Here is a 26,850-nt window from a genome sequence, read left to right on the forward strand (position 1 = left end):
TAAACGCCCGTAGAATGAACGAAGGCCCCTCCTCCTCCGTCCCACTGCCTCACACAACAGACCCGGCTCCTTCTCTCCCCGCCCAACGTGGGGCAGCGGAAGGGCAACCCCTGCTGCGCTCCTGCTCGGGTCCCAGCTGCCCAGCGTTGGCGTAGGCCTCAATTCTCTCACGCCCTCTGCGCCATGAGCCCCTTAGAATGAACGTCCCACACCGGAACCTCACACCAGGTTCCCCGGATCTCAACTTTCCTCATCTGGGAAATGGGGAAGCTGGGCCATCTCCCAGCCACGCCCCCGGACGGCTAGGCGGAGGGGGGGAGGGGTTAGGCAGGGGGGTGAAGATAAGGACGACGACGAGAGGGGAGCTGTAAATCTCGTGAGATCGTCTGCCGCCGGGGAGCAAGAGCATGCGCAAACTAGGTTCCGAAGTAAAGGCTTGGCCGCCCGTCAGAGGAGGGGAGCCTGCGCATGCCCAGAGGGAGAGAAGAGAAGCGCTCGCGAGACTTTGCATGGCTGCACTTCCGCCTCCCGTGCGGTCGTTCTTCCTTCCTTCCTTCCGGCCGGGGGCGGAAGTGGCCCGTGAGGAGCAGTGGGAGTCGCTGCCGAGGCGGCGGAGGGTCCCTCCTTCCGCCCTTTCCGGAGGGAGGCCGGGGCCGGGCCGGGGCCTGGCCTGCGGCGGCGCCATGGCGGAGCCCAGGGAGGCGGGCGCCGAGGCGGCGCCGGGGCCCAGCGGGCTGAGCGTCCTCCCGGGGGAGGCTGCCGAGGAGCCGGGGCCGCAGGTAACTGTGAGGGGCCGGGGCGAGGCATAATCGGGATTTGAGCCCCCGGACCCCGCCCCTGCGGAGCCGGCCCCGCCCCACCGCAGTCCGGGCCGGGCCTCTGGAAGCAAGTCATGAAGGTGAAGCTGGGGGCGGGCGGCCGGAAACCCCCGGGCCTCGGTCCCCGGGTCCGTAGCCGGGGTGGGGGGCTGGCTGGCCCGGTGGGTCTGCCCAGCCCCTGAGCCGCGGTGAGCCCCGCGGGGTGGCCGAGGTCGCCGCCGGAGGCGGGGTCTCTGGGGCCCCGAGCCTGCCCCCGCCCGCTCCGGGTAACCCTGGAGGGAGGCTGGGGTGATCCTGGAAGCGCCCGCCCGCCCGGCCTGACTGCCCCGTTCGAGGGGTGAGAGCCGGTCAGAACCCAGAGCTCTTTGTGCCGCGCTCTCTGGGTGTATTCTGAGGGCCCTGATCACTCACGGGATGTCAGGGTTAAGTCGGGAATAGAACGCGTCGTGTTTGCAGTGTTGTGCTCACCACGGCGAGATCTTTGAAGTGCCCGAGCATTACCGGGAGCCCGAGAGCCCGTCCCGGGGATTTAAATCCGAGGGTCTTCACCCTGCCAAGCGCCTTGCCATAATTTGGCCGTCTCTGACTCCCCCCGGGAGGGTGTCGCCGCAAGAGCGCCCCGGGGCCCTTGTGAACCAGACCTTTCCCAAGGCCGCGAGCGGTACGGACCCGCGCCGATCCTTGGAAGAAACCTGGGAAAGAGCCGCCTCAGAAAGGCCGAGGTGTCCCAGGGCGTCTCCTGTCATCCCGCGCCCAGAGCGGGATCTGTCACTGGAAGTGGCTGCACAGGCCCCCTCGCTTCAGTCAGGTTCCCTTGCACGTCATCTTGCTCAAAATGGTGGGCCTCTGGGAACGAAGGACAAACAACAGCAGGGGGTCCAAAGGAAAAACATAGCGTTCTACCCCTCCCAGTGAGGGAGTCTTCATGTACACGTGGCTACATAGGTGACATATGGAGTCTGTGGAAAGTTATCTTAGAAGGAGGCACACCGAGAAAGGCCGCCTACAGTAGTGAGATTTAAAGTGAATGGAAGAAGGCCAGGGAGTCTAGAAAGTGAAGGTGGGACTGGAAACATTCTGAGCGAAGGAGTGGAGTCAGGAGATAGCATTGAGGTTGTGCAAAGTTCTGCAGGTGATTCTATTGTAGAGTTTGTGAAAGGCAACAAATGGTGAGAAAATTGGAAAGGTCGGAGAGAATCAGGTCGTTTAAGTTTAGATCCTAGGAGTAAGGGAGCCACTGAGGTTGAACGGGCAGGCCCATCGTTTTGGAAATTTACCTTGGCCACTAAGACCGTCGAGAAGTGACAGGGGGTAGTGACAAGGACCTCACCCCACTGGTTTGTCCTGGCGACAAACCAGTCAGGTAAGGGAGAGATGTCAGGATGGGGAAGGTAGAGCAGGGTGCCTTGGTAGGGGGTTGAAACTTAAGCTCTGGCCCAGTGGGGAAAACAATAGGACAAGCATTCTCATCCTTAAAGAGGAGAGAGTAATGTCAGTGTAGACAGGTTCACTGAGGAGTCAAGATAAGGAAGGGAGGGAAGCCTGTACTAGGGCAGTGGTTGTGGTCCTGGTGAGAACAAAGGGCAGGTTTGGGCTCTTGAGACAAGATGATGTTCAGATAGTCATTGTGACAGTCATGAACATGGAAGTAGAACGATTGTACAAGATGGCAAATTTTTTTGAATACTATCTCTTTGTAAATGAGGAGGTTTTGGGGAGTGCAGAGAATGAAGAACTAGACATCATTTACAGACTGAGGCAAAGTCCCCCAAGAAGAATCAGAGGAGGTGGAGCTCTTCCAGCTGTGGGAGCTGTTTCATACCTGTGTGTCCGCTCCTCTCCCATGCAGCACGCCATTTTGGAAGAGCAGCTTTACAGTGAGCCCTTTCTCTCTGGTGAGGAAGGCCCTTTGGAAGTGCCCTGTCTCAGTCAAAAGTTTGAGGTGTGTTTCCTCCCTATGACTAGAGAGTACTCAGTTTGGAACCAGAGGTCCTCTGAGGACCAGTTGACTTCTTTTATTCTGCTCTGGGCCTGTTCTCAAACCTGTGAATCTTTTATATGGGAGACATAGCCCCATTTGTCAGATAAACGCTCAAAGGTTAAGAATAGCTCGTGGTCATATTCTGTTTTCAGACACACAAAGCTTTTTCAGGTCATATGTTCTCTATTCTGGGTTCCCTAGACTCAATGCAGTTTTGGAGTCAGATCTGGAAGGGACCCTACAAGTCACATTTTATAAATGAGGAAACAGGCCCAGAGATATTAGGGTTAGCTGCTGAAGATTTTCCCTTTAATTAGCAGAAGGGCCAAGGTGCTGCTTTTTGTTTGGGAACTCTTGGCCATTCTGAACCACCCCGGTATGGGACTAGCTGAGCCACAAAGAAGACTGAACATGGAGGGGACTTGGGGAATGAGCCCTGTGCTTGGAGTACAAGGTCGGGATCGGAGTGAATCCAATCCAAAGTGTCTTTTCTTTTTTCTTTTCTTTATTTTTAATGTGCATTGCTTTATGAATCATGTTGGGAAATATCAGAACAAAAGGGAAAAACCATGGAAGAGAAAATAAAAACCGAAAAAAGAAGTGAACATAGCAAATGTTCATTTATGGTCAGACTCCCTAGTTCTTTTTTTTTTTCCTGGATGCAGATGGCTTTTTCTATCCAAAATGTCTTTTCTATGCAGCAGTGCAATGACTTTATTAAGTGTTCACCACAAGCCAAGCATTGTGCTGAATGGTGAGAATACAAACGAGTGGAGCTACATTCTTTTGGGAGAAAGCAACAAGTAAGAAAGCTCAACTTCAGCCCAGATGATAGTCCGGCAAGACCCACTACAGAAGTAGGAAGAAGGCTGAAGACTTCCATCTTGACCTAGCTCCAGTGAAGCAAGAGGGTGGTTGGCCCTGATTGTGTGGACACAAAGAGCAGGGGGCACAAGGAGGGAAGAGTGGTTCTGCCAGTCTGCCTTAAAAACAGATTAAACTTAAAGGTTGAAACCTTACCACACCGCCACTTACCACCCACAGAAATTACTAAACCAAAACCCTTCCTTGATTATGTAAATTATTTATGGCTTGTCCTACATTTTTATTTCTTTTGTGCCCAGGGTCTCACAACCATTAAGTGTCTGAGGCTGGATTTGAACTCACCAAAATGAGTCTTTTTGATTCCAGTCCTGGCACTCTTAACAACTATGACATGTACTTGCCCTTCACTTTTTATTTCAGACAATCCAAAAAGTAGCTTATGTGGATCAGTCAGTTGTAAGCTAAAGGGTAAACTACAGTTATAGTTATTGACTAGCTCTGGTATGTTGAAATTAATAGGCATAAAGGACCACCATAAACAAATTTCTCTATAAGCAACAATTAACTGTGAAATTAAGCTATGTGGAATGAACTTATTCCTTGTAAAAGTTGTGATCATCTTTTTTTCTAAATAATGGTACAGAATTTTTGGTTCCTTTTAATAGCCCGATGAGAAAAAAGTCTGTAGTTGTGGGAGAGATGTGAGTGATGTTCTTTTGCTGAACAGGGATCGGTGTTACTTCTGGGAGGCAATGAAGTAAAGAGTCGAGCCGTGGTAAAGTACTCCTCTGCCCCTCCCCGAGCTGCCTTTGCCCGCCTAGAGGAGAAAACAGACTTAAAGCTTCCACCTGCCAACTGGCTACGGGAAAGTGCCAAACTTGGCCCAGCAGGAACCACCATTCTGGGCAACAGTAAGAGAAGCAAGCCCTTTTCAAGGTGAGCCAGCATCTCTGTGTGAGCATGAATTTGCCCGTCTCTGTGGTCTTCTTGGTACAGCTTGGTACATCTGTACTAACAGTAAACCTGGAAGCAAAGATGATGCTAAATCTCTGGCCCTTTTTAAAAAGTATCTCTCAAAGTGTCAATTATCATTAGTTTATCATCCATAGAATTTCCAGATGGTTCTTCCTTATCTGAGTTCTAATTCTTTTGAGTAGACCTTGACTCTTAGGTAATGCTGAGAGTCCTGCCCTCACCTCTCACTCTTAGCCACCGGTTATTTGTAAATATAAACCTTTAACACCTTATCTCTCACATTGAATAATCGGGTAAATGAGCTAATGTTTGCATGATGCTTGGAAATTAAAATGAGTAGAGGTTGGGGCGTGTACATAGACATACATGCTTTACAGTAACACATCTTTCCAGATGTATTGGTTAAACATTCTGCGTTCATAAGGAATTACTGATCATGGAACGATATTTAAAGCTAGAAGGTTCTTTAAAATGGTCCCTGGTCCAACTCCCTCTCTTATCAGGACCCAGCTGAGGCCCAGAGAAGTGGATTTCCCCAAGATATAAGGGTATGAGTCATAAGGTTGAGGTTGATGGCGTTAACTTTTGGTCCTGTGTTTTTTCTGTTGTACAGCGTGGCAGCTTCCTAGTCTCCCATTAGCCAGCCCGCTGGTTGGTAGCTGTCCTCTGACAAATGCTGAAGCTGCCATCGGCTGAACCCCACTGAGGAATATTGAGCCATTCATCAGCTTATTGCCCTCAGGTGGTCTTGTAATGGAGAGGGTGGGAACCTGCCTACAAGGTGTGAGGCTCTGATGACTCAAGGGAATTCAGTCCCTTATGTTGAGGAGTTTGCATGCTATAAACTTGTGGGTTGGATCCAAGGCTTCCTAAAATATTTCATGTTTATTTTATATTCATTAACTCCTCAGAGTTGAGAATTTGAAGGGAAGTAGATCGTTTGGCTCAGCCTCTTAATCCACAGATGGAGAAGCAGACCCATAGAGGTCACATAAAGCCAGGATTCTGACCCAGCCCTTATCTTTGGAGTCCTCACTTAGGTGAAGGACTCCGATCTAGTAGTTTGTTTCTCTTTTTGTTGAACCAGTGAATCTGAGGCCTCAAGTGCAGATGCCGCCTGCTGCAGGCACCGTCCTGAACAGTGCCCTTCATGCTCTCTGGGGAAAAAAGAAGATATTAGATTAGGAAATAAAGTATCTCTTAGGTCCCCTCTTGTCTAAATCCTGTGAGCCTCTGCCTTGGGAGGCTGCAGTGGAGGGGGCTCTGACACCCCCATCCCCCAGTTAAGCCTAGAAAGTCATTCCTAGATGTTGCTAGTAGATGTGGTCCTACACATGTTAATGCTTAAGATACTGGAGAAGGACAGACTGGAATGCTGACAAATCTTATTTAGAGGCTGAATGCAACATCCCTTTTTTAAATGGAGTCATTTATTGGAACCATGTTCTTTACGGCACTTGGCTATTCTTGAAATTGGTGAAGGGGGACAGTTCTCTAAATCCTTAAATCCTTGATTTTTCCCACATGGGCTAGTTAATACATTCATTTCTTTATCTTCACACATCAGTTCCCCGTGTCCAAAAAGTAATGTAGATTTGCCAGGATAGGAGGTGATTTAATCCAGGACCTTCATTTTACAGAGGAGAAACTGAGGCTTGGGGATTAAGTGAGCTGCCCAAGATCACGGGGCTTATAAGTCTCAGATGTAAGACTTGATCTTGTTTCTTCGTGACTCCATCTGCTCTTAAGAAATGAGAAACCCGAGTTCTGGGTTGTTATAGCTAATTCGTTGCTTCCTTGTCCACAAAGTGGATTTTAGAATTTTAGGAGAAGGGGGAAAAAGTATTAAACTATTGCTACATGCCAGGCCCTTTGCCAGATGTTTTTCAGATATCCTGTTTGATGAGTTTATAATTATAACTATTGAGTAATTTTAGTGGTTTAAAGCTCCATCCAAAGTAAGTGTCCTACAGCAGGTGTTCTTAACTTTGTTTTGCATCTAAGACCTTCTGGTGACCCACTGGCAGTCTGGTGATGCCTTTTGCCCCTTTTAGAATACATTTTTAAAAATTATAATGAAAGGAAATGCTAAATCTCAGGTAAAACTCAAGGAAAATAAGAATGTGGCTTATTTTCCCCTTGCAAGCTCATGGATCCCTGAAATCCACCCATGGGGTTCCTGGATATCAAGTTAAGAAGCCTCATGCTGTGTGGTGCCTTTTTAATCTATGTACTCCCTTTTTAACCCACAGTTTCTTTCTCTCTGGTAGCTTTGGTATGGCATACGACTTCATTGACTCTGTTGGAAATGATGTGGACGTGGTATCTGACTCAGAAGTATGTACCCACCATTGCTTGTCTCCTTGCCTGTGTCAGTCTTTAGAGTTTGTTGATTGGGTGTTTGTCTGGTTCATCTGCCCTATGGGAAGGGACATTAAGAGGGGGGAGATCTTACTGCAGCAGGAAGCAGAGCCTTGATTTAGGGTTCATCTAAGTGTAATGTTCTAAGTGTAAAGTCTGAAGGATCTCGGGACTATTCCATGTCCTTGGTCTTGGTGGAAGAGACAGGAGAGCCACAAGGATGGTCAGAGGTAGAATGAATCCTTTCCAGTCCTCCTCAGCCCTTGTATACCTTAGTATAATTACATCATTACAGCACACTGATTATGTGTGAACTAGAGGACCATCATCTCATCAGTTCCATTGAGTTAACACCTTGTTTCAATTATACTTCTCCAGAGTTCCAGCCCTCTACATCTAAGCCCATCTTTCTTACCGGTTTTGAAAACTTCAGCAGGCTAAAACAAAAAAAGATAAGCACATGTGAACCTGATTAATATGGTGCATCATATACCGAGTCTTTGATCCTGCTTTTGAAAGCTTGGGTATCTTAAGTATAGCTTTTCATAGAAGGTATTTATTTGTACAGACAGAAACCCAACTGGGTTATTGTAATCTAAATGAAAACAAAGATTTCTTTCTTTCTACATTATTGTTTTTTTGTTTTTCTTTTCTAAGAACATAAAAAAACTCCTAAAGATCCCCTATAGTAAGTCCCATGTCAGCATGGCGGTCCATCGCATTGGAAGAACTCTTCTTCTGGATGAACTCGATATTCAAGAACTCTTCATGAGATCATCCCAGGTAAATTGGTTATGGGAAAACCAGCTAAAATCTTTGTTATATGTTTAGTGATGTGCTTTCAAATGTAATTGCTAGGTTGAATTAGTTGCAGTATTGTAAAATTGTATTGATTCTCTAATGTTTTGCTATGGCAAAACATACTTGAAAAGATCCGCAATTGTATCTTTATGGGCAGACTCACTTCCAGCCATGTTCTTAGCAATTCTTGTCTTTGCTTTTCCATAAATTCTTTACTGAGTGGTCCATCCAATGCTCTGAAGCCTTCCTTTTGTACTTTTAATATTTTGGTAGTACCAGAATGGCATTCAGATTGTTTCTTCTGCTGTTTTTCGATCTTGCTATACGACCAGACTGTCTCCTTTATCTTTCAAAGTTTTGGTCTTGGGAACCCTTTGTCATTTTAAAAATTATTAAGGACCCTCAAAGAGCTTTTGCTTATGAGGATTATGCCTTTAATATTAACCATATTAGAAATTAAATGTCTTAATATTCTTGTGAAAATAGTTTCAACCTCATGGACCCCCTGAAAGGGTCTCGGGGCCTCTCGGAATACACTTTGAAAATCACTGTACTAGATGAAGCTTCATATGAAGATGGGGACTTATTTCAGCTTTAAATCTTCACACAGAGGTTTCTCTGTCCAGTAGTTACTTAATTATCATTTTTTAAATTTAGACACAAGTACATATTTTTCATTTTATGTCTAATGCTTAGCATAGTGCCTGACAATAAATCTATGTTGACTGATTGTATTGCTATTTACTTGCAAATCACTGTTAACCTATCACAGCTAGTTTATGTCACTATTTGTCTTCATCTGCTTTGCTGCTCTACCTTAAGGATCATGGGCCTTTCAATGTGAAACCTCCTCTATGTGTGATGTCTCCTTCCTAGAATGTGAGTTCTCTGCACATGATAAGGCCTTAGAACACTTATATTCATTTGTTCATTTTGTAACTGATTCTTCTAATATCATTGTATTCTATTACCTAGTCATATAATATCCCTAGGGGAATAAATAATGGTATTAAAAGTTTTGCAGAGATGAACAGTTTGGGATAATGAAAGGACTCTAATTTGTCCAGTCAAATTTGTTAAGTACTATTATGTGCCAGACACTCTGCTAAGTACCAGGGATGCAGAATGGGTCAAAGGCAGTCCCTGCCCCTGAGAAGATTGTAACCCAATGGGAGTGTAACATACACACACACACACACACACACACACACACAACTATGTTCAGGATAAATTGGAAATAATTAATGGAGGGAAGATATTAGAATTAAATGGAGTTGGAGAAGGCTTCCTGAAATAGTCCAGAGCAGATCACTAAGAATACTGACCCATTTCCTGTCGTGTCCATGTAAATTGTCAGACTGAACTACCTACAATCTCTCTTCTCAGCTGCTTTTGGGTGTTTTGTCCAGTGACAAAACACCTGTTGTCTTCTTCAATGCCATGCCCTGCTCTGGGTGTGTGTGTGTGTGCCTGTCATCAGTCATTCACAGTGGTTTGCAGTTATTGAAATTACTGGCTTCTGGAAGGACATATTAAAATTATTTGTAATTTTTAAGAATAGACATTTTGTCCCATCTTCTAGAGATATGATCTGTGACCCCTTGTTTTGAATGGATGTTTTTGCACATGTTTAATGCCTCTGATGTTACTCAGACAGGAGATTGGACGTGGCTCAAGGAGTTCTACCAGCGGCTCATCGATCAGAAGTGGCAGCGGAAGAAGAAGAGCAAAGAGCATTGGTACCAGAAGGCGATTCTCTCCAAGTTCTTATATTACAGGTACTCGGTGCCACCTGGCTTCTCCTTCCTGTGTCTGGAACTTTGTGGAAAAGTAGATAATCTCTGATTTAAGGCAGTCTGGATGTCTTGATACTAGTGAGATGCCATTGTATTTATTTATACTCTGAGGTGGTGTGTTTCTAAAAAGTTTTACAAGTTGACTTTGAGTTCCCTGCCCTTGGCCCATTGGCTTAGTTTTGTAAACTGGGGGCTTTGGGATGTCCCGTGGGCGCGCCAGACACCCTTTGTGGATGGTGGCCCTCTAGTGTCTGCCTCTGTGTTTCAGCATCAATGGCGATGGCGCCGCTCAGCCCGTCCCATCTTCAGGAGAGCCAAGAGCCTCTCCCAGCCCAGATCAGACACACGACACAGAAGGGGCTTCCTGGCCCGCCCCTTTTGAGATGCCGCCTTCCGTTTCTGATGATCCAAGTACGTCTAATCAGGTCAGTCATCCAGCACCTCAGTCCTCAAAACTGAGGGCCACGGGGAAGGATGCGCGGCTCTCAGGTGGGACTGTGGACTGGAAGGAACAAAGTCCCTTCGGTCCACTTAGCCTGACTTGTTGGGAGGCTAAATGGAATGCAGATCCAAGAAAGGCCCAGAATTCTCCCTATTTTCTTAGTTTCACTACCACTTATGGGACTCGTAGCAGTGACGAATCTGTGGGTAGTGAGTTGCCTGCTTAATGGATTGTTTGAGTTCTGTTTTAAACATACAGGCGGTGCTTGGTAAAGGATGTGACTCACCGAACACACTCATCGCTTGCCTGACCATCTTTGGGCTTGCTTAGGGGCCCTAGCTAAAACAGTTGATGTGCCCATATCTCTTCCCTTCTGAGCTAGAGGCAGGAGAAGGTGAACCCTCAGGCTTTGAGGCTTAGGGTGCTTTGTTTTCAGGTGGAGCTTCCCCCAGGCCCCTCCTCATCTTATGCTTTTCTCATTCTTATCTAACAGGAGAGTGCTACCCTAAGCGGTCATAATGGAGTATACTCTTTCATCCCAGGATATAGTATTAACAAACTTAGAGACTGAAGGTTACACACTTAAGTGAATAGGTGTAAACATTTTTAAAAAAATTTCATCACAAATTTATTAGCATTTGGCTATTTTATATCCTCTTATTAACAAGTATTATGGAAGTAATTATAGTGTTTCAATTCTTAATGAATTCTAAACTATCCTATAATTAAGTCCAGTGGCATTACAGGGTGTAGTAGTTAGTCATATTTCCCTTTTAAAGAACATATAGAAATGCAGTCATCTTAATGCTCCAGAAGTGCTAGGATGTTTTTCCTGTGTTGACCAGCTGTTTTTGATGAAGCCTCCTGGATGTTATCACAGGACAGAAGATTAAATCTATCCTAGTCCACACTAGTACTGTTGGATCAAAAAAATAATGATTATTAACAATTGATATTTAATTTTGAAGTTCAGAATTTCAAGAGTTTAGTTTAATTTGTGTTTCTAGTTTGTCAATTGCAATGTTTTCCTTGTCAGATTTATAAATAGTGGGTGAACCTTATGTGTGTGGACTAATATACTATATATATTTTTTAAATTTAGTGGTTTTTTTGTTTTGTTTTTTTTTTTTACACAACTTAAATAAAGCATCTGAAGGAAATGCCTTACTTAATAACATTCCTATATGTTACTAAAATTAAAAAAAAAAAAAAAAAAAAAAGTAAGCTTAGAACTATTTGATAAGTATAGGCGAACTCCTTATAACTCCCTGCTTCCAAATGACCCTTAATATACCCCTGGCCTCTGCCTCATCAATGGCAGTGAAATTTCCATTTCCATTTGAGATGTCTTATAGCACAACTTAAAAGCTTGAGATTCAGAAATGAATGAAGGAAAATAGCTGTGGAAAATGGCAAAGATTTGAGGGAGCAAGTGCCAGGCAGGGGACTCCAAAAATTCTATCAGCCAGAGATATTGATTAGCCCGGCATTTGCTTCTCAAAATACGAATAAGTATGGGGAGATTGAGGAACTGGCTGTCATGTACCTCTTATACTGAATTGGGCTTAGGGCATTGTGAGAGAAGGCCGTAGGCTGGATAGCGGGCAAGGGGCAGCGCTGAAAGTTCAATCTCGTCATTGCGGCACCTGTAGTACGTGGGCTCTGGGCAGGGCCCAGCAAGAGGGGACTGGGGTAAAAAGATGCCCAAGACAAATTGAGCTCCTTTTCAAATGTTCCGGGAGTGAATCTGCCCCCGGAAGGAAAGAAACAATTCTCCTTTTCTCCTCATGTCACATGAGTCCTAGACCCAGATGTCAGGGCAGTCATATTACAGTTCAGGTATAGTATGTATTCAGGGGTCTTCCTCGACTAGCCCAAGGCTTACATCTGTGGGAAACGGTTCTATTTTCCAAGCATCTCCTTTACAAATAAGCTGTAGGACACACAGTGTGCCCAGATATACTCTATTACACCTCTGAGGGAGGGAGGGAGAGAGTGAGTAAGAAGATGTGGCAGAGTGGGGAGGCTGTGAGGTGGAGGCCGGGCACACCCAGCTGCAAAGACCGACATTCAGAACCAAGTGCATTGACCTGCACCTCCTGGGGAAGCAGGCCACGAGCCAGCTTGCCATAGCTTCTCACCTTGGCTGAGTCTGTCCTGTGGGTCAAAATATCAGGTTGATGAAAAAACAAACAAACAAAAATGCTACCTAAAATGAAGGGGATTTTAAAAGTGAGCTTTGGAGAGAACCCTAACTTGAGGAAGTCCCAGGCTTGTTTTCATGTGGGTAGTTTCAGTGTGAATCATTGCAGCTGTGGTGGTGGAATACTGGTGTTCAGCTCCCCAGGGTAAGGATGCCCTGATATAAGGGGGTATTGGGGCTCCAAACAGCCTTGAGATTTATACTGCTTTATATTTTGAATGTTTGGCTTAGTATACTTGAAAATTAGGCGATTTTTTTATGATGACAGCAGAATCACTCCTTATCCTTGCACTTTTCACAGGGAAGTGAGCCTCTTGAACCCTCATATATAGTGGGGCATGTGGCCTCAGCCCCAAAAGAACAAAACCTGACTACTTTATTCAATGACGGTGAGAACAGTCAGGTATGCTTTCTGTGGTATCTGAGCTGAAAGACCTAATTCTCAATTTACTTGCTCATTTAAAAGTTGGTCTCAATTGGAATCAGTAGGGAAAAACAGTCCATTTACTTCTAGAAATAGCTTTTTGTAGCCTCTGTGATATTTAAATTACTGTAACTGTATAGTATAGTTTCTTTGTTCTTTTTTTCTTCATCTTTTCTTTCATAGTCTTTCTGTGGATCATAGGTGAAAATGTGCTGAAAATAGGTGAAAATTTCTAATTTTATTTATTTATTTTTTAAACAAAGGGCCTTAAGAACGATTTTGTTCGGAATATCTTATGGACCTTTGAAGATATACACATGTTGGTAGGCTCCAACATGCCCATATTTGGGGGAGGACGGTATCCTGCTGTTAGTTTACGCCTCAGGTAAGTTGAAAAGCACCTCCTTGCTTTTTTGGATAGTTCCCAGCATTATTGGGAAACTTGCTCTGATGTCTTATGTTAAGAAAGTTATGAAGTTATGATGAGTACGCTGGGCTGCCAGGAAATCTGTTTTCTGTACTTATTAGCTGACAGATTTCTGGACTTGATAATGGGAGTAACCAGACTGACTGAGAGCCTGTGAAAGTCATAGAAATTCATGCACGGCAAAGCATTTTTGGAAACAGTAAAGTGCCTTGCAAACGTATGGGTCTTCATCATGATCATTGTAATTAATATATTTGTTCTGTGGGCCTGAGGATTATGTAGCTCCCTCTTTTTATTTCGATGAAAACCTGCTTTAAGCTGCTGCCAAAAGGAGCCAGTGTTTCTAGCCTATGCTGAAAAGCCTTTAAGCTCTCTTTTTAGCCTGAGGGTGTTTTGGGGACTGGGACACTGGGAAGGATAAAACCTTTCTTATGTTGATCTTGAACCTAAATCTCAGAGTTTGGGTGAAATAGTTAAAAGATAGAAATGTTTAGCTGCTGATTTGAGAGTGACTTCCCCATGTAACTGTTGGAGAACTTTTCTTGGTTATACCTGAGTGTTTAACCACAGTGCCCACCAAACTAACTTGCATTTTGGTATAGATGGATGAGGATGTGCTTGATGAGGATGTGGATTGTGGCATCTGTCTCACCAGTCTGGGGGCATCCTGGATTGCATGTGAGACTTTTCTGGGGCTGGCTGGCTTTCTGCTGTGATATTTCATCTGATGTTAACTGCAAATACCCTCCTCTGCCCCATTGCTAAATGCAACATGAGACAGGCTTCCAGAATGGACATTTCACCTAGAAACAGTTATTGATGATCACAGTGGGGTGAAGGCTAGAGATTGGGGGTGGTTAGGGTCATTGTGAGACATCTCTTGCCAATTCATTCAGCTAACTCAAGAATTGTTTATTTTTAGGGATAACAACAAACCAATAAATGTATTAACTGGAATTGATTATTGGTTAGACAATTTGATATGCAACGTACCCGAGCTGGTGATGTGTTTTCACGTAAATGGAATTGTACAGGTATGGTAAGATATCACTTTTTTTTTCATTGCCTGTTAGAGTGTGATGCCAAAGGAGACATGGGTTTTAGTGATGTTTCAAGAAAGGAAATCTCTAGTAAATCAAAGTGATATTCAATGTTTAGTTAGCCGTGATGCTGTTTTAAAGCAGCAGTAAAATGAAGTGACTCTTTCTGGAAGACCCTGAAGATTATTGAGCTCGGTTTGTTACCTTTGGTTTCTAGTGTTTATACTAAGAACCTTCTGTTGCTAGAACTCAGGCAGAGGAGCTGTTATTGTTCCTACTGTACAGATGAGAAAACTTGAGATGAAAGTTTTGCCCAGAATCACTCGGTAAGGAAGAGCCTGAGGTCAGATTTCGGGCCAGCATCCTTTCTCTTCATTCATGCTGCACTGCACCCTCCAGGGCTTCTTCAGGCAGGCCACTTTCTGGCCTTGCCCTCCAGCTTGCATTTGTGAAGTGTGCTCCTTTGTGTCCTCTGCTACTCTCGATGTGTCTGGGTCCCTGATGGTCTCAGCAGGGGCCTCTGAGCCGGGCAGCACACATTTCAGGGCCTGCTGTGTGCAACTCAACTATTCCCAGTGGCTTTGGGGCTACAAATCTTGAGCAGGCTGAGATGTCCCTCGGGCTGTCCCTCTTTCCCCCATTTTCTGGACTCCTCGGTGGTTTCCCCGTCCCTAAAAGTGTCCCCTCCCTCAAGGCGGCCCTGGGACCTAGACACAGTCTATACCTGCTTCCAAGGCTTTCTTCTAAACCTCGTCCTTCATCTTTATCTCGATAGAAATATGAAATGATCAAAACAGAAGAGATTCCCAATTTGGAAAATTCCAATTTCTCTACGAAAGTGATAAAAGATATTGCACAGAATATTTTGTCGTTCCTGAAATCCAACTGCACCAAAGAAGGGCACACCTACTGGCTGTTTAAAGGTAAGCACTGTCGGGGATGGCGCACGCTTTGGTGGATACCACCCTGCGGGCGGCAGAGCATTGCCAAGCGTTGGGTTCTCTTGCAGCCAGCGGCAGCGACATCGTCAAGCTCTACGACCTCACCACGCTTTGTGAAGAGACTGAAGACAAGTACCAGAATCCCTTCACGGTGCCAGTGGCCATCCTGCTTTACAAGTGAGCAGAGGGCAAGTGTGGCGGAGGATGAGGGTGGGGGGGGCCCCCATGGAAGGGACTTTACCAAAAATGTCTGTGTGGATGGGTGTTTTCTTTTGTAGGGTTGCTTGCAATATGATGATGAAGAAAAATCAAAATAAGAAACACTATGGAACGATCAGAACATTGCTTCTTAATTGTCTGAAGTTACTGGACAAGGGAAGACACCCTCAAGTAAAATCCTATTTAATATATGCTTTACAATTGATTTTTGAAGGGAAGTCTGGAGAGATCCTGGACAAGAGTTTCAGGGTTTTAGGTTTCTGTTGAGCATTCTCAGCAGCTCTGTCCTGTGCAGGAAGGGATGCGGGCCAAGGGGCAGCTCCTTTGTAACCCCCTACCTTAGGGCAGTTCTTTGTCCCAGATGGTCTGAATCATTCAGGTATTTGGGGAAGTGAGAACTTGGGTGCTAAAGTATTCTGATGGGATGGGTTCACCAGATGCCCCCAGGCCACATCGATTCTTACCAGGCCCAGTGTCTCACCTTGGAGTAGGGAGCTGCCTGTTTCATTGGGTGAAAGGACGGGGCATTTTTGTCTTTTATTCTGATTTTGCACAAATCACTGGGCCTCTCATGGTGGTCAGACTGCTCCCTGTCACGGTGGCCTTTGGCAGGTGCTCTATGTTTGTAAATAAGTGCTGAGTAGGGAGAGATTAGACTGGAGAGCAGATCCGACCTCCAAAGATGGACAGCATTTCCTGCTCATTTTCCAGAACTAAGCAAAATGACATTTGTTCAGGTTGGGCTTTCATTAGCTCTTTCTTCTCCCTTTGGGGACCTTTCCAGCTGAATTGAGAAGAGTAATTCAGGGGCTAAGGGCTGAGCAAATCGCATCGTGTGTGTGTGTGTGTGTCTTTTTACAAAACTTTCTCCTCCGTGGGGGGAGAGGAAGGGGACCTTAACCCATTAACAAGGTGATTTAGGAATTATCTCTACTTTATGTAGGAAATGGGCTAACTTTGCCGCACCTTAAAACGGACAGTATTGTGTGTCTGAAAGATACAAACGTGTGTTTGTTGCTACACCAGTGTAGACAGGGAGACTTTCCCATTTTTGAGATGTTTGAGGATTTTTAAGCATTCTCAGTTAAATCGATAACAAGTTATTGTGGTTTTTTTTTTTTCTTCTTTCTTTTAAAAAATTACCCAGCATGGGTTCTGTCAATAGGTAACAAGTTATTTTGAAGAGTTGATACAGTCTTGGTGTGAGGGCTTCCCTTTCGGTAAAACTTTTTCAGTCTCTTAGCAAGAGCCTTTAATTAGGTTCTGGTCTTTCTCAGAGCTTTGTCATCCATCCCTGAGCTGGGGGGCTTCTAATCGCCTTGAAAGGCCAGGGGCAGGCTGAGTGGGAGCCTGTATGGGCCCGTGGGGCCCGTTAGTGGGTGTTTCTCTCAAAACTTGGTTTGACCTTGTAGCCATGTTGGGAATTGGCCTAATTAGGCTTGTTTCTTAAGAGCCCTCCAAACCTGCCAGGGATCCATTTCAGACTAGTCACTCACACACATTTCTCCTTGTTTCTTTTTTGATAAGATTATTGCTTCGGCCAATTACATGCTTTCAGAGCTCTTTCAATTGGATGAACCTAAAAAGGAAGGAAGTTCGGAGTCTCCTTTAAATGAGAACTCTGATGAAAGTTACAGCGAGGAAGAGGAGGAGATGCCGGACAGCGACGAGAACGGGTCCTACGGGGCGAGCTCCGACCCCCCCGATGACAAGAAAGCCGTGGCTGTGATCAAGTCTGTGGGAGAATTGTCGGTGCCAGAGAAATACAAGTCCATTCATCAGATCAGAGTGAGCCATTGACAGAAGGATAGAGCAATAAAGTTGCTGAGGCAGCTGGGTAACTTTTAAAAAGTTAAAGAAAAGCTTCCTTGTCCCCTAGGGTTATGCAATTACATTTCATCTGGAAGTAAACCTCCCCAGCTCCCTTAGAGGGTGCTCCTCCTCCTCTCCTGCAGAGAGTTCTGGTTTACTTTTTCCTAGTCTGGGCCTGGGCCAGCACCTTTTTCCAGCCTGGTATTCGGCCTTGGCTTTGAGCTACCTGGTTGCTCTCTTCAACCCTGGGGCTCACGGCTGATCCTTTCACAGGAACGGCTGGATCATTGGCCACATGGATTCCATCCACGCTGGGGAGTCGGGTCAACTTGGGGCTTTTTCGGGGCTTTTTCGATCTGAAGTTCAGAACTTGGCCTCTTTATCCACACTTGTTATTAAATATTATTTTCTTATTTACTTTGGCTCATCTTAGTTTACTGAGGTCTTCTCTGGATCTGGAAGTCTCTGTTACCATGATGACAACCGCATAAGTTTGTTCAGTTTTTTAAATCTCCGTTTTCAAAAAATTGCAGAATTGTATATTAGCCTTTTGTATTGACAAGGAAGCCCAGTAGTAAAACAACTGTCAGAAGGTTTGATGATGATGAAAGTTTAATTAAGACAATTAAGGAAGGAAGCCTTTGGCCACATGACTGGGCCCAGCCTGCTGCGCGCTGCTCCGTGGTTGCTTGGGGCCAAATCGTTCCCTCCGGGGCGAGCCCAGGCCATCTGTGTGCTCCAGCCTTGGCAGCTTTATTTTGAGTTTCTGGGAGACGAGAAGTGCCCTGGTGCTTCTGTCCCGGGTGCGTTAAGGTCTCTCTCCCTTTTGCCTCTTGTAGCCCAGCTGCACGTTCCCCGTCTGCCACGACACCGAAGAGCGCTGTCGGCTCGTGCTCAGCTACGTGCTGGAGGTCAGTCTGTTGTGCTGGAGGTCAGCAGTCCAGCCGGCTGGAGGGGGGGGCCTTCGTCCGGTGTGGGGGGGGTAGGACGCGTGCTAGTCGGGGCCCCTGGGCATGCTGGGAGTGCCTGCGCGCAGTGGGAACGCTGTAGGGGTGCTGATGGATTCACAACCGTGACACACAATCCTCGGCTAGGGCAGGCCTGATGAGGGAGGGGCCTGTGCACGCGAGAGCATCCAGGGCTCAGGTCTTCTCATTAAATGCACGCTCGGTGCTCTCCTTTCTTTTCCCAAGGGTTTAAAATCTGTGGACAGCAGCATCAAAAAAGAGAGCGACCTTCCCGCGGCGGACCCCAACACGCCCATCCCGCTAAAGTATGAAGATGAGTCAGCCAGTGGGGGTCCCGAGTGCCTGGAGAAGCAGATGGCCTTGTTCTTAGATAAAAGTAAGATGGCGTCCGGTGCCGGCCAGCCCTTCGCCGGGGGGTTGCTCTCATAACCCAGTGAAGGCTTTTCTTGAGAAGCCGAAAGAAGAACTAGCCCTTGAACACCGGCACCTCTGGGCCAATGGGTGCCGGGTTTCTCTGGCAGATGTTGGGCCCTCACAGCTGTTTTCCCTGGGAGCCCCCTCCCCAAACATCAGCAAAGCTCTCAAGCTTGTTCCTCCTTCTCGGCCAGACTTCCCTCCTCCCCTACAGATAGGACATGTAGGACTTGGAGAATCCCTGGCAGTTTGCCAGGAAATCCCTCCTGGGACTCTGTCCCTTGGGAGGGGGCAAGGGCGGCTCCCCCGGAGGCCAGTGGGAGGGCTGGGGCTGGTCCCTCCAGGGAAGGCTGCTCTCGTTCCCACCGAGTCTTCCTATCCAGGCTCCCGTGGTGTGATCCGAGGCCCTTGGGTCCTTCAGGGCACCCGGGTTATCACTGGGCTCCTGGCGGGGGGGGGAGGAGTTGTGCTGAGACACCGGTTTGCAGGCACGCTGTGTGAGGCTGCTCCTACCACGAGGACTTTTCCCCTTTAGCCCTCGGCTTCAGATGCCCGGCCACTGCCCCCCTTTTCCCGGGGGCCTCGAGCTGCCCCTCTGTCTAAAGCCAGGGCCACTGCCCAGTCTTGGCCATCCTTGGCGTGTCCTGCAGCTGGGCCACACGGACACCTTGTGCTCTGCACTGCTGCCCCCCTCCCTCTGCCGTCCCAACCCAGAGAGTCTCCCCGGGAGATCCCCTCCCCCCCCCCTCCCCCCCCCCCGGGGTGCCAGGCTGCCTGACCTGGTGCTCCTGCTCTCTCTCAGTGGGCTCCCTCCAGGAAGGTCACTGTTCCAGCCAGTCCGGAATGACCCCGGGGTCTTGGCAGCATAAAATGAAACTGCAGCTGATCCTCAAGTCGTCCAAGGCCTACTATGTGCTGTCGGACGCCGCCATGAGCCTCCGGAAGTACGGGCGGGCCTTGCGCTACATTAAGCTGGCTCTGCAGAGCCATGGTAAGTGGTGGGGCCAACCGGCCGAGCTAAGCGAGGGAGGGGCGCCGCCACGGTCGTCCCCGGCGGGAAGTCTTTGCTCAGACCTCTGGCCCCCAGGAACACAAAGCTGGCCTAAGTCCTGGGGGGCTGTAGCCGTGGGGGGGGGGGGGGGGGGGGGGGGGGGGGGGGGGGGGGGGGGGGGGGGGGGGGGGGGGGGGGGGGGGGGAGACTGAGCTGAGGGAGATTGGGCCGTTTCATTGTGGGAGATGCCAGCCTTCTCTGGCCGGATGTTTCTCCTGGGCACCTGCTGTGTGCCAGGCCCTGTGCCACTGTGGCGAGGAAGAGGCCCTTGTGTGGGGGAGGAGGCGGAGCGAGGTGGGGCTGAGGAACGGCCCCTCCCTGAAATGGAGGCCCTGCCACCAGCCCCGGGGAAGGCCCCCCACTGAGGAATGGGCGCCAAGCACAGGTTCAGCAGTGCCCCAGGGAAGGGGACGGGGCCGGCCTAGAGAGAGCAACCCCTGGACCTCCTCCCTCCCCCGACCGGGGCTCAGCTCCGGCGGCCACTGGCCGGCTCTCCCAGGCCTAGCTTTCTCCCATCCCCCCAGGCCCCTGGTGGGCATCATCAGTGAGTGGCCCTGTCACCAACCGAGCCTCCGAGCGGCGCTCAGGGTTGTCAGATGAGGGTCACCTGGCGAGCCGGGGGCTGAGGCTGCACTTGAACTCAGGCCTCCCTGCTCCCATATCGAGCCGTGCACACCTGTAGTGCTCCCGGCTGCCAGGAACAAACCTGGGTCCCTTTGTCAGCGTCCTCCAGAGCGTTTAAGTAACACTCGTCTTGCCACTACTGGGGACCCTCCCCCGGGCTCAGTCCTGGTCCCCTCTCCTAGAGGCCCCCCAGCCCCTCCCTGCCCTGCCTCTCAGGTCGCGCTTAATTAAATTGCTTTTTCTCATCCCCACCCCACCCCGCCTCCAATTTCACTTCCCCCCCTTGCCTGCCCTCCTGTGGCCGCTGCCTGCCCGGCATCTCGCCTCTGCACCCGCTTTGGGGGCGCTCACCCAGAGGCCGCCCTCTCCCCTCCCCATTGGACGGGACCGAGGTACCAGTTGGTTTCATGTCACCACCTCCGTGCCTCGGTCCAGGCTGTGCCGGTGATTGTCCCGTGGAGCCGCCCCCTCTGGGGCTCCAGGCTCAGCTCGAGCTCGAGTCCTGCCGAGGGCCCTCCCGCCACTTGGCCCGATGATCAGTGTGCGCGTGCCGGGTGTTGGTTGGGCGAGGGGTGGCGCCGCCAGTGCCCGGGGGTGGGGAGCAGTGCCGCGTGGGCAGGAGCATTAATTGTCGTTTCTTTTCCCTCCTCCAATTTCCACGTAGATACTTATTGCTGCCTCTGCACCAATATGCTTTCTGAAGTCCTCCTGTTTCTTTCTCAGTATTTGACTCTTTGTGGTGATATCCAGTTAATGCTTGCCCAGAATGCAAATAACAGAGCCGCCTACCTGGAGGAGTTTAATTATCAGACTAAAGAAGACCAGGAGATACTGCACAGCCTGCACAGGGAGTCCAGCTGCCAAGGTAGGCCGCCGCGCCGGGCTCCGCGGGAGAGACGCCCCTCCGCCTGGGCGCCGCTGAGCGAGAGCAGCTGCCGGGCTCAGGACCTCACCATCTCCTCCACGTTTGGGGTCAGCAGCCCCGGCAAGGAGTCTGGTACTGTCTCCCTGGGCTCACCCGGCTGTCGCCTAAGGCTGAATTTGAGCTCGGCCTCCCGTGCCCTGGGGTCTCTCAGTGGGCTATGTTGGGCCCGAGTCGCCGAGGTGTCCCTCAGTCAGACTGGGACCAATTGCATCTCCAGCCGCCCTCGGGAGGTCAGAGTGGGGCAGGCGATCTTGCCTGGCCTCCTCGCTCCCACGTCACGGCGCCACCTCCCTGAGGTCATGGACGTCTGTGGTGGGGATTGTGATGTTTTGTGAGCCGTTGGGGGCTAGGTGACTTGCCCTGGGGTCACCCAGCTAGGAAGAGTGTCTGAGACCCTGGGGCCAGTGCTCTGCCCATTGTGCCATCCAGCTACCAGTCAGAGACGCTAATTAAAGCGCCTAGTAGGAGCTTTTGCAGCCCTTACAAGGTGATCCTTTCTTCTCTTTACAAGGTTCTCCCATCTGGCCACAGGCTTCCCTTCTGGGGAGGACATAATTATCTTCTAGGGGTTGGGGGGCTGTGCTCTAACTCTCTGAGGGTGACGAGGTGGCCCGTCCTGGTGCCTGGGAGAAGGGAGGAGGGAGCGCGGCCTTCTCGGGGTCACTCCCTCTCTGACAAGCCTTGGGGGTTCTGTGCCCGGCAGTGCCGAGACACACTTTGTGACAGACACAGTCGCTTGGGCGTCATCAGGTGATGTCCATGGTCGTAGGTGAAAGTGCAGGGCCTCTCATGGACTCGGTGCCCGGGGCTTATGCCACAGAACCATTTTAAGGGTGACAGCGCTGCCACAAGGGGGAGACGTTGCCGAACCTCCTTTCTTCCTTTCCACCTGAGTCTCCGAGTCAGCCTTGCCTCCTTGGGACCTTGGACTTATGGTCTTTCCCCTTGTGCCTCAAACCCTGTTTGCCCTGTGACCTAAACCTAGTGGCTTGTTTAGGGTTTCTGAGAAGCTTCGTAGATTCTTAAATCACCTTCATATCCCAGTCTATCCCACTGCCTCCCCTGCTCCCCAAACATGATGGAACAAAGCAGAATGAGGGGAGGGGGATAGCCCCCAGTTCCCCCTTCAAGTCCCACCAGAGAGGAGAGAAAACCACGCTCTCCCTGGTCCTTCTGCTCATTCTCTCTGACGGCGCAGATTTCCCCTTGCTCCCTTTGTCACCTGCTGGTTCACGGGCATCTTCCTGTGTTCCATCCCCAGGCCTGGGCCCACTCACTCCCCTTGCAGCTTTCAGACTAAGTGGAAGCTCCTTGAGGGCAAGGATGGCCTTGGCACAGAACAGCGCCCAGAACTCAGGAGAGTCTTCACCAACATTTTCATTATATCTTGCTTTGTCTGTCTCTGGAAACGGGCTCTGCTTCCTTATTGGTACTTCCTGCCTTTCTCATTGGGCATCAGACACTGACAGCAATCCATGGCCACCCTGTGCTGCTTCCTCCTCTGGTTGGCTTTGGTTTCTGCCATCTTGGGATGCCAATCCCCATGCCCTGTGGAAAATCCTTTAGAAACTTTGTCCTGGTGCAGGAAGTCTCCAGGTCTGCTTCCTGCCCAGAAATCTGCCTGGTGCCTCTTTCCCTGATTGTTTGTGCCAGGGATATAGGTCAAGAAATTGGTGGTAGACGCCTCTGATGGGATTCCCGTGTGGTCCCTGTTGGTGCCCTGCTCACAGTAGGCACTTCTGGGCCCGAGGCATTCGCATCTTCAGTGAAAGCTCCTTCTCTAGCTGCTGGTTCACTGGGGCATCATGTGGCACTTTGGCCTGGGCAGTGCAGGATGAATTGGTCTGTCCCAAGAGAAAGTGTAATAATTTGGAGCTATCTTCTGGGTGAGCGTCTCCATTCAGCCTCTTCCTGATCCTGCCCACAACGTGTGATGTCCGGCTCTGGCCCGGTGATGATAGTTCCTCGTGTTTCTTTTTATTTAAAGGGTTTGCTTGGGCAACTGACCTCTCGACAGACTTGGAATGCCAACTTTCAGTCAGCTGCAAATGCTATGAAGCTGCTAATGAGATTTTGCTGTTCAGTGACTTAAAAAGCCAGAACCCCGAGCACTATGTCCAGGTGCTGAAGAGAATGGGCAACATCCGGAATGAGATCGGGGTCTTCTACATGAATCAGGCTGCCGCCATCCAGACGGAGAGAGTGGGCAAGTGCTTCCTCCTCCCCCGTCCCCCGCCCCAAATTAGGAGCCCAGTGACGGCGTCTCCTCCGAAGGCTTGGGAGGACCCCATTGCTGCTTGTGGGAGGTCTTTGCGTGGGCAGAGGGCCCTCTTTGGCACAGTTGGTCACTGAGTCTTGAGCACCAACTTGGGGCACAAAGTCCAGGGAGTGGCTCGTGGTCCCTGCCAGTGTGGGCCTTGTGCACTCTCAGCATTAATGGTTCCTTGCCTCCTCACCTCCCTGCCCCTCCCATCTGGGCAGGCCAGGGAATGCTGAGCCAAGATTGCCGAGTTGCCGTGCCATGGTCCTTGTCCTGGGCCCTTGGGTTTGAAAGAGAGGAGCTTTCTGGGAGGGTTGGTCACCAGAGGAGCTGTGGAAAAAACGGCCTTTTCCCCTTTTGTTAAGTGAGCAAAAGCGTGTCGGCCGCAGAGCAACAGCTGTGGAAGAAAAGCTTCTCTTGTTTTGAAAAGGGAATTCACAACTTTGAGTCCATCAACGACGCCACCAACGCGGCGCTCTTGCTCTGCAACACAGGCAGGCTGATGCGCATTTGCGCCCAGGCCCACGGTGCCGCCGCCGCTGCCGCTGGTGGTGAGGATGCGAGGCGGGAGTTCTCTCCCGAAGAAGCACTGTACTATAACAAGGTAAGGGCCGGCCCTTGGCCCGGGGCACCAAAGCCATGGCTTATTATCAGTAAGTCGGGAAAGACCTTGGCCCACGCGCAGGCGGCCGTTCCATGAAATCTGGCTCATTTCCCCGGTCAGTTTCTCAGGGGTCGATTTTTTTTGATCTCTCTGATTTCCCTGGTTCGGTTTCCTCGCGGCATTGGTGAGGTGATGGTTCTTGGCTCAGCCAGGCTAAAAAGGCTTGAGTGTCCGGCCATCGAGGTGTTTCTTCCTCTCATAGATGACAAAATGGTGAAATTTGGGCCGTCACAGAGACCGCGTCAGTCACAGAGTCCTTCATTTGGCATCTGTGCAGGGAGGCCCAAACCCCTGGCAGCCTCAGCCATTAGAGAAGACTTTTTAGAAGTTGGGCTGTGCCCCAGTGTCCCAGAAGTTTCCTTGCATGAGGTCCCCCCACAATTGGGGAGTCGCTGTGGAGGAGCCCCAAACACCAGAGGGGCTGCTCAAAAGCAGGGACAGGACAGTAAACTTCTGTCCTCCTGTCCCCGTCCCAAGAACGTAGCGGGTGCTTAATAAATGATTCTCTGCGTCTCCTCTGGCATGTTGGAGGCCTTCCTCTTGTCCTTTCAGCATCTTGAGGACATGAAGGACCCCTTGGGCTGGCCATCGGGGTGTCCCTGTGGTCTGGGTGAGCAGCCCCTTTCCCATGCCCGCCACGCACTTGGACATCTTTGTCCACATCTTTGGGGGGTGGGGGACTGCTTAGGGGTTCCCAGGGTGGCAGCTCTGGGCTGGTGGCCGCCTCCTGTGAGAATGCAGCGTTCATCCCGGATAGGTCTGTACTGATGGATGAGCTGCACTCGGTGGAGGTAAGGGGGGAGATAGGAAGATCTGTTTTTCTTCTCCTGGGGTTGGGATAAGCGCGGGATCCTCTCAGGGCATCAAAGTCATTTGCAAAAAGGAGCCTCTGAAGGGCAGCAGATGGGGGCCGTGGGGGGTCATGGACACCAGGGAAACCTGGACAGGTGTTAGGGACAGCCCCCTCCCCAGCTGTGCATCTGCTAGAAATCTCGTGCCGGGGAGACCCTCTGCCCCTGGCTGGCCGCTGGGCCTGAAAATAGGAACCTTTAAGCCTTTAGGTTTGATTATGGGATGTAGAGCGGGTAGAGAACTGGGTTTGAGTCCTGCCTGGGGTCTGGGCCGGTCGGGCGAGGCGGCAAGGGCAGTGGCCTGAGTCCCGGGGCCGGATCAGGGCGTCTCTGAGCCTCGTCATTTTTCGCAAACTGAACACTCCCTAAAGTCCTTCTCAGCCTGGCAGCCTGGGGCACAGCTGTGACTGCTGTCCTCTTCACAGGCCATCGATTACTACTTGAAGGCCCTGCGGTCACTGGGCACAAGAGACGTGCACCCCACTGTGTGGGACTCGGTCAACTGGGAGCTGTCCACCACGTACTTCACCATGGCGACGCTGCAGCAGGACTATGCCCCGCTGTCCAGAAAGGCTCAGGAGCAGGTCACTCCCAAGTCCTCTTGGGACCGGGGGCCCTCTTTGTTCCTGGGGTCACAAGGGGCTTCCGACCTGGGGCTGCGGGGCTCCTTGTGTGCACATGCACAGGAGACCCCCAGAGGGAGCCAGAGCGGTGGGGGTGGGGAACAGGAGGCTCCCCCGGGCTGGGCTGAGGCTCAGTGGGATAAGTTACAGGAGCTGCTTTTCCATCCTGTGGGCGCAGCTGAGTTTCTGCCCCTTTCTCACCCTGGTCCTTTTTGATAGGTCGAGAAGGAAGTTAGTGAGGCCATGATGAAGTCGCTCAAATACTGCGACGTGGACACGGCCTCGGCCCGGCAGCCGCTCTGCCAGTACCGCGCGGCCACGATCCACCACCGGCTGGCGTCCATGTACCACAGCTGCCTGAGGAACCAGGTTGGTCCCCCCTCCCTCTCCCCTAGCTCCGTTTGAGGCTTTGGTTCAGGTCCCACAGATGGACTTGGGGGCTCCAGGTGCGGGGAAAGCCGGTAGCTCCCGTCCCTCGGCCCCTCCTTCCTCTCTAGCAGTTGTTTGGGGACTTTGGGCCCAAGGTGGGGCATCTTCGGCCCCACAGGCCCTTCATTCCTGGGGGCGTTCCAGCCACGGGGCCTGGGATGGACGGCTGCTTGCACAGTCTTGGGGTGGCCTCGGTCACCGTCCTCGGGGACATTGGGTCAGGGGCCCAGCACCACACACACCTCCCTTCCCCCCCCCCCCCCACACCTTGGCTCTATTCCCGGCTCGGTTTAGGGCAGGGGCCCTGGATGTTTCAGTGGAACCGAGGAACAGGGAGCGCCAAGAGGCCGGGAAGGGCTGGTCGGGAGGAGTCCAAAGCCAGGCCTGGGACTGACCGTGGCCAGGGTTGGCTGAGTCCTGGGCCTCGGTGTCTGAGGCGGGTGGTCCCATTGCTTCCCTTTCGATGACAGGTCGGGGACGAGCATCTCCGCAAGCAGCACCGGGTCCTGGCTGAGCTGCACTACAGCAAGGCCGTGAAGCTCTTCCAGCTGCTCAAGGACGCCCCCTGCGAGCTGCTGCGCGTGCAGCTGGAGAGAGTGGCCTTTGCCGAGTTCCAGATGGCCAGTGAGTCATGGGGGGGGTCGGGGGGCTTGTCCCAGGGCTTGTGGAGCCGTTCTTGCTGCTGGTGGAGCAGCCGCCAACAACCCGGGCGAGGGGTTTCTTTCTGTCTCCTGGGAGATTTGCTTGGCCCCTTGTCCAGCGTGGAGACTGGCGGAGAAGCATAGGAGTCGGAGGGCAGAATGGACCATGTTGAGTCCCCAGGGGCCCCTCAAAGCGTTGGGAGACCCACCGAGCCTCTGGGGTCTGTTAGGGGCGTTGGCCCTTCCCGAGAACCCTGAGGGGCCATCGCCTTTCTCTTTCTTTTGCTTTGGGATGCAGTGGGTTAAATGCGGTTATGAAGGTGCAAAAAGTGTCT

At 50.3% G+C, this 26,850-nt stretch overlaps 1 protein-coding gene across 3 annotated transcripts in view; it reads left to right on the forward strand.

Annotated features, from left to right (window-relative positions):
* The first annotated feature begins 415 nt into the window (after positions 1-415).
* EDRF1 (erythroid differentiation regulatory factor 1) overlaps positions 416-26,850 on the forward strand; it is a 30,828-nt gene continuing 4,393 nt past the window's right edge. The window contains exons 1-22 of one of the 3 annotated variants that reach the window (XM_031957006.1): positions 416-779; positions 4,352-4,560; positions 6,870-6,936; positions 7,618-7,743; positions 9,415-9,539; positions 9,826-9,982; positions 12,504-12,605; positions 12,890-13,011; positions 13,976-14,087; positions 14,869-15,016; positions 15,103-15,211; positions 15,313-15,424; positions 16,781-17,041; positions 17,905-17,976; positions 18,259-18,409; positions 19,250-19,438; positions 20,787-20,987; positions 23,035-23,253; positions 23,673-23,911; positions 25,248-25,406; positions 25,665-25,814; positions 26,345-26,498. In XM_031957006.1, coding sequence (XP_031812866.1) covers positions 510-779; positions 4,352-4,560; positions 6,870-6,936; positions 7,618-7,743; positions 9,415-9,539; positions 9,826-9,982; positions 12,504-12,605; positions 12,890-13,011; positions 13,976-14,087; positions 14,869-15,016; positions 15,103-15,211; positions 15,313-15,424; positions 16,781-17,041; positions 17,905-17,976; positions 18,259-18,409; positions 19,250-19,438; positions 20,787-20,987; positions 23,035-23,253; positions 23,673-23,911; positions 25,248-25,406; positions 25,665-25,814; positions 26,345-26,498 — 3,454 coding nt within the window. In that variant the 5' untranslated portion in view covers positions 416-509. The other 2 variants (XM_031957008.1, XM_031957007.1) reach the window with 2 other exon arrangements.

The sequence above is a fragment of the Sarcophilus harrisii genome, chromosome 2 (genome assembly GCF_902635505.1).
Source record: "Sarcophilus harrisii chromosome 2, mSarHar1.11, whole genome shotgun sequence".
Classification (NCBI taxonomy): domain Eukaryota; kingdom Metazoa; phylum Chordata; class Mammalia; order Dasyuromorphia; family Dasyuridae; genus Sarcophilus; species Sarcophilus harrisii.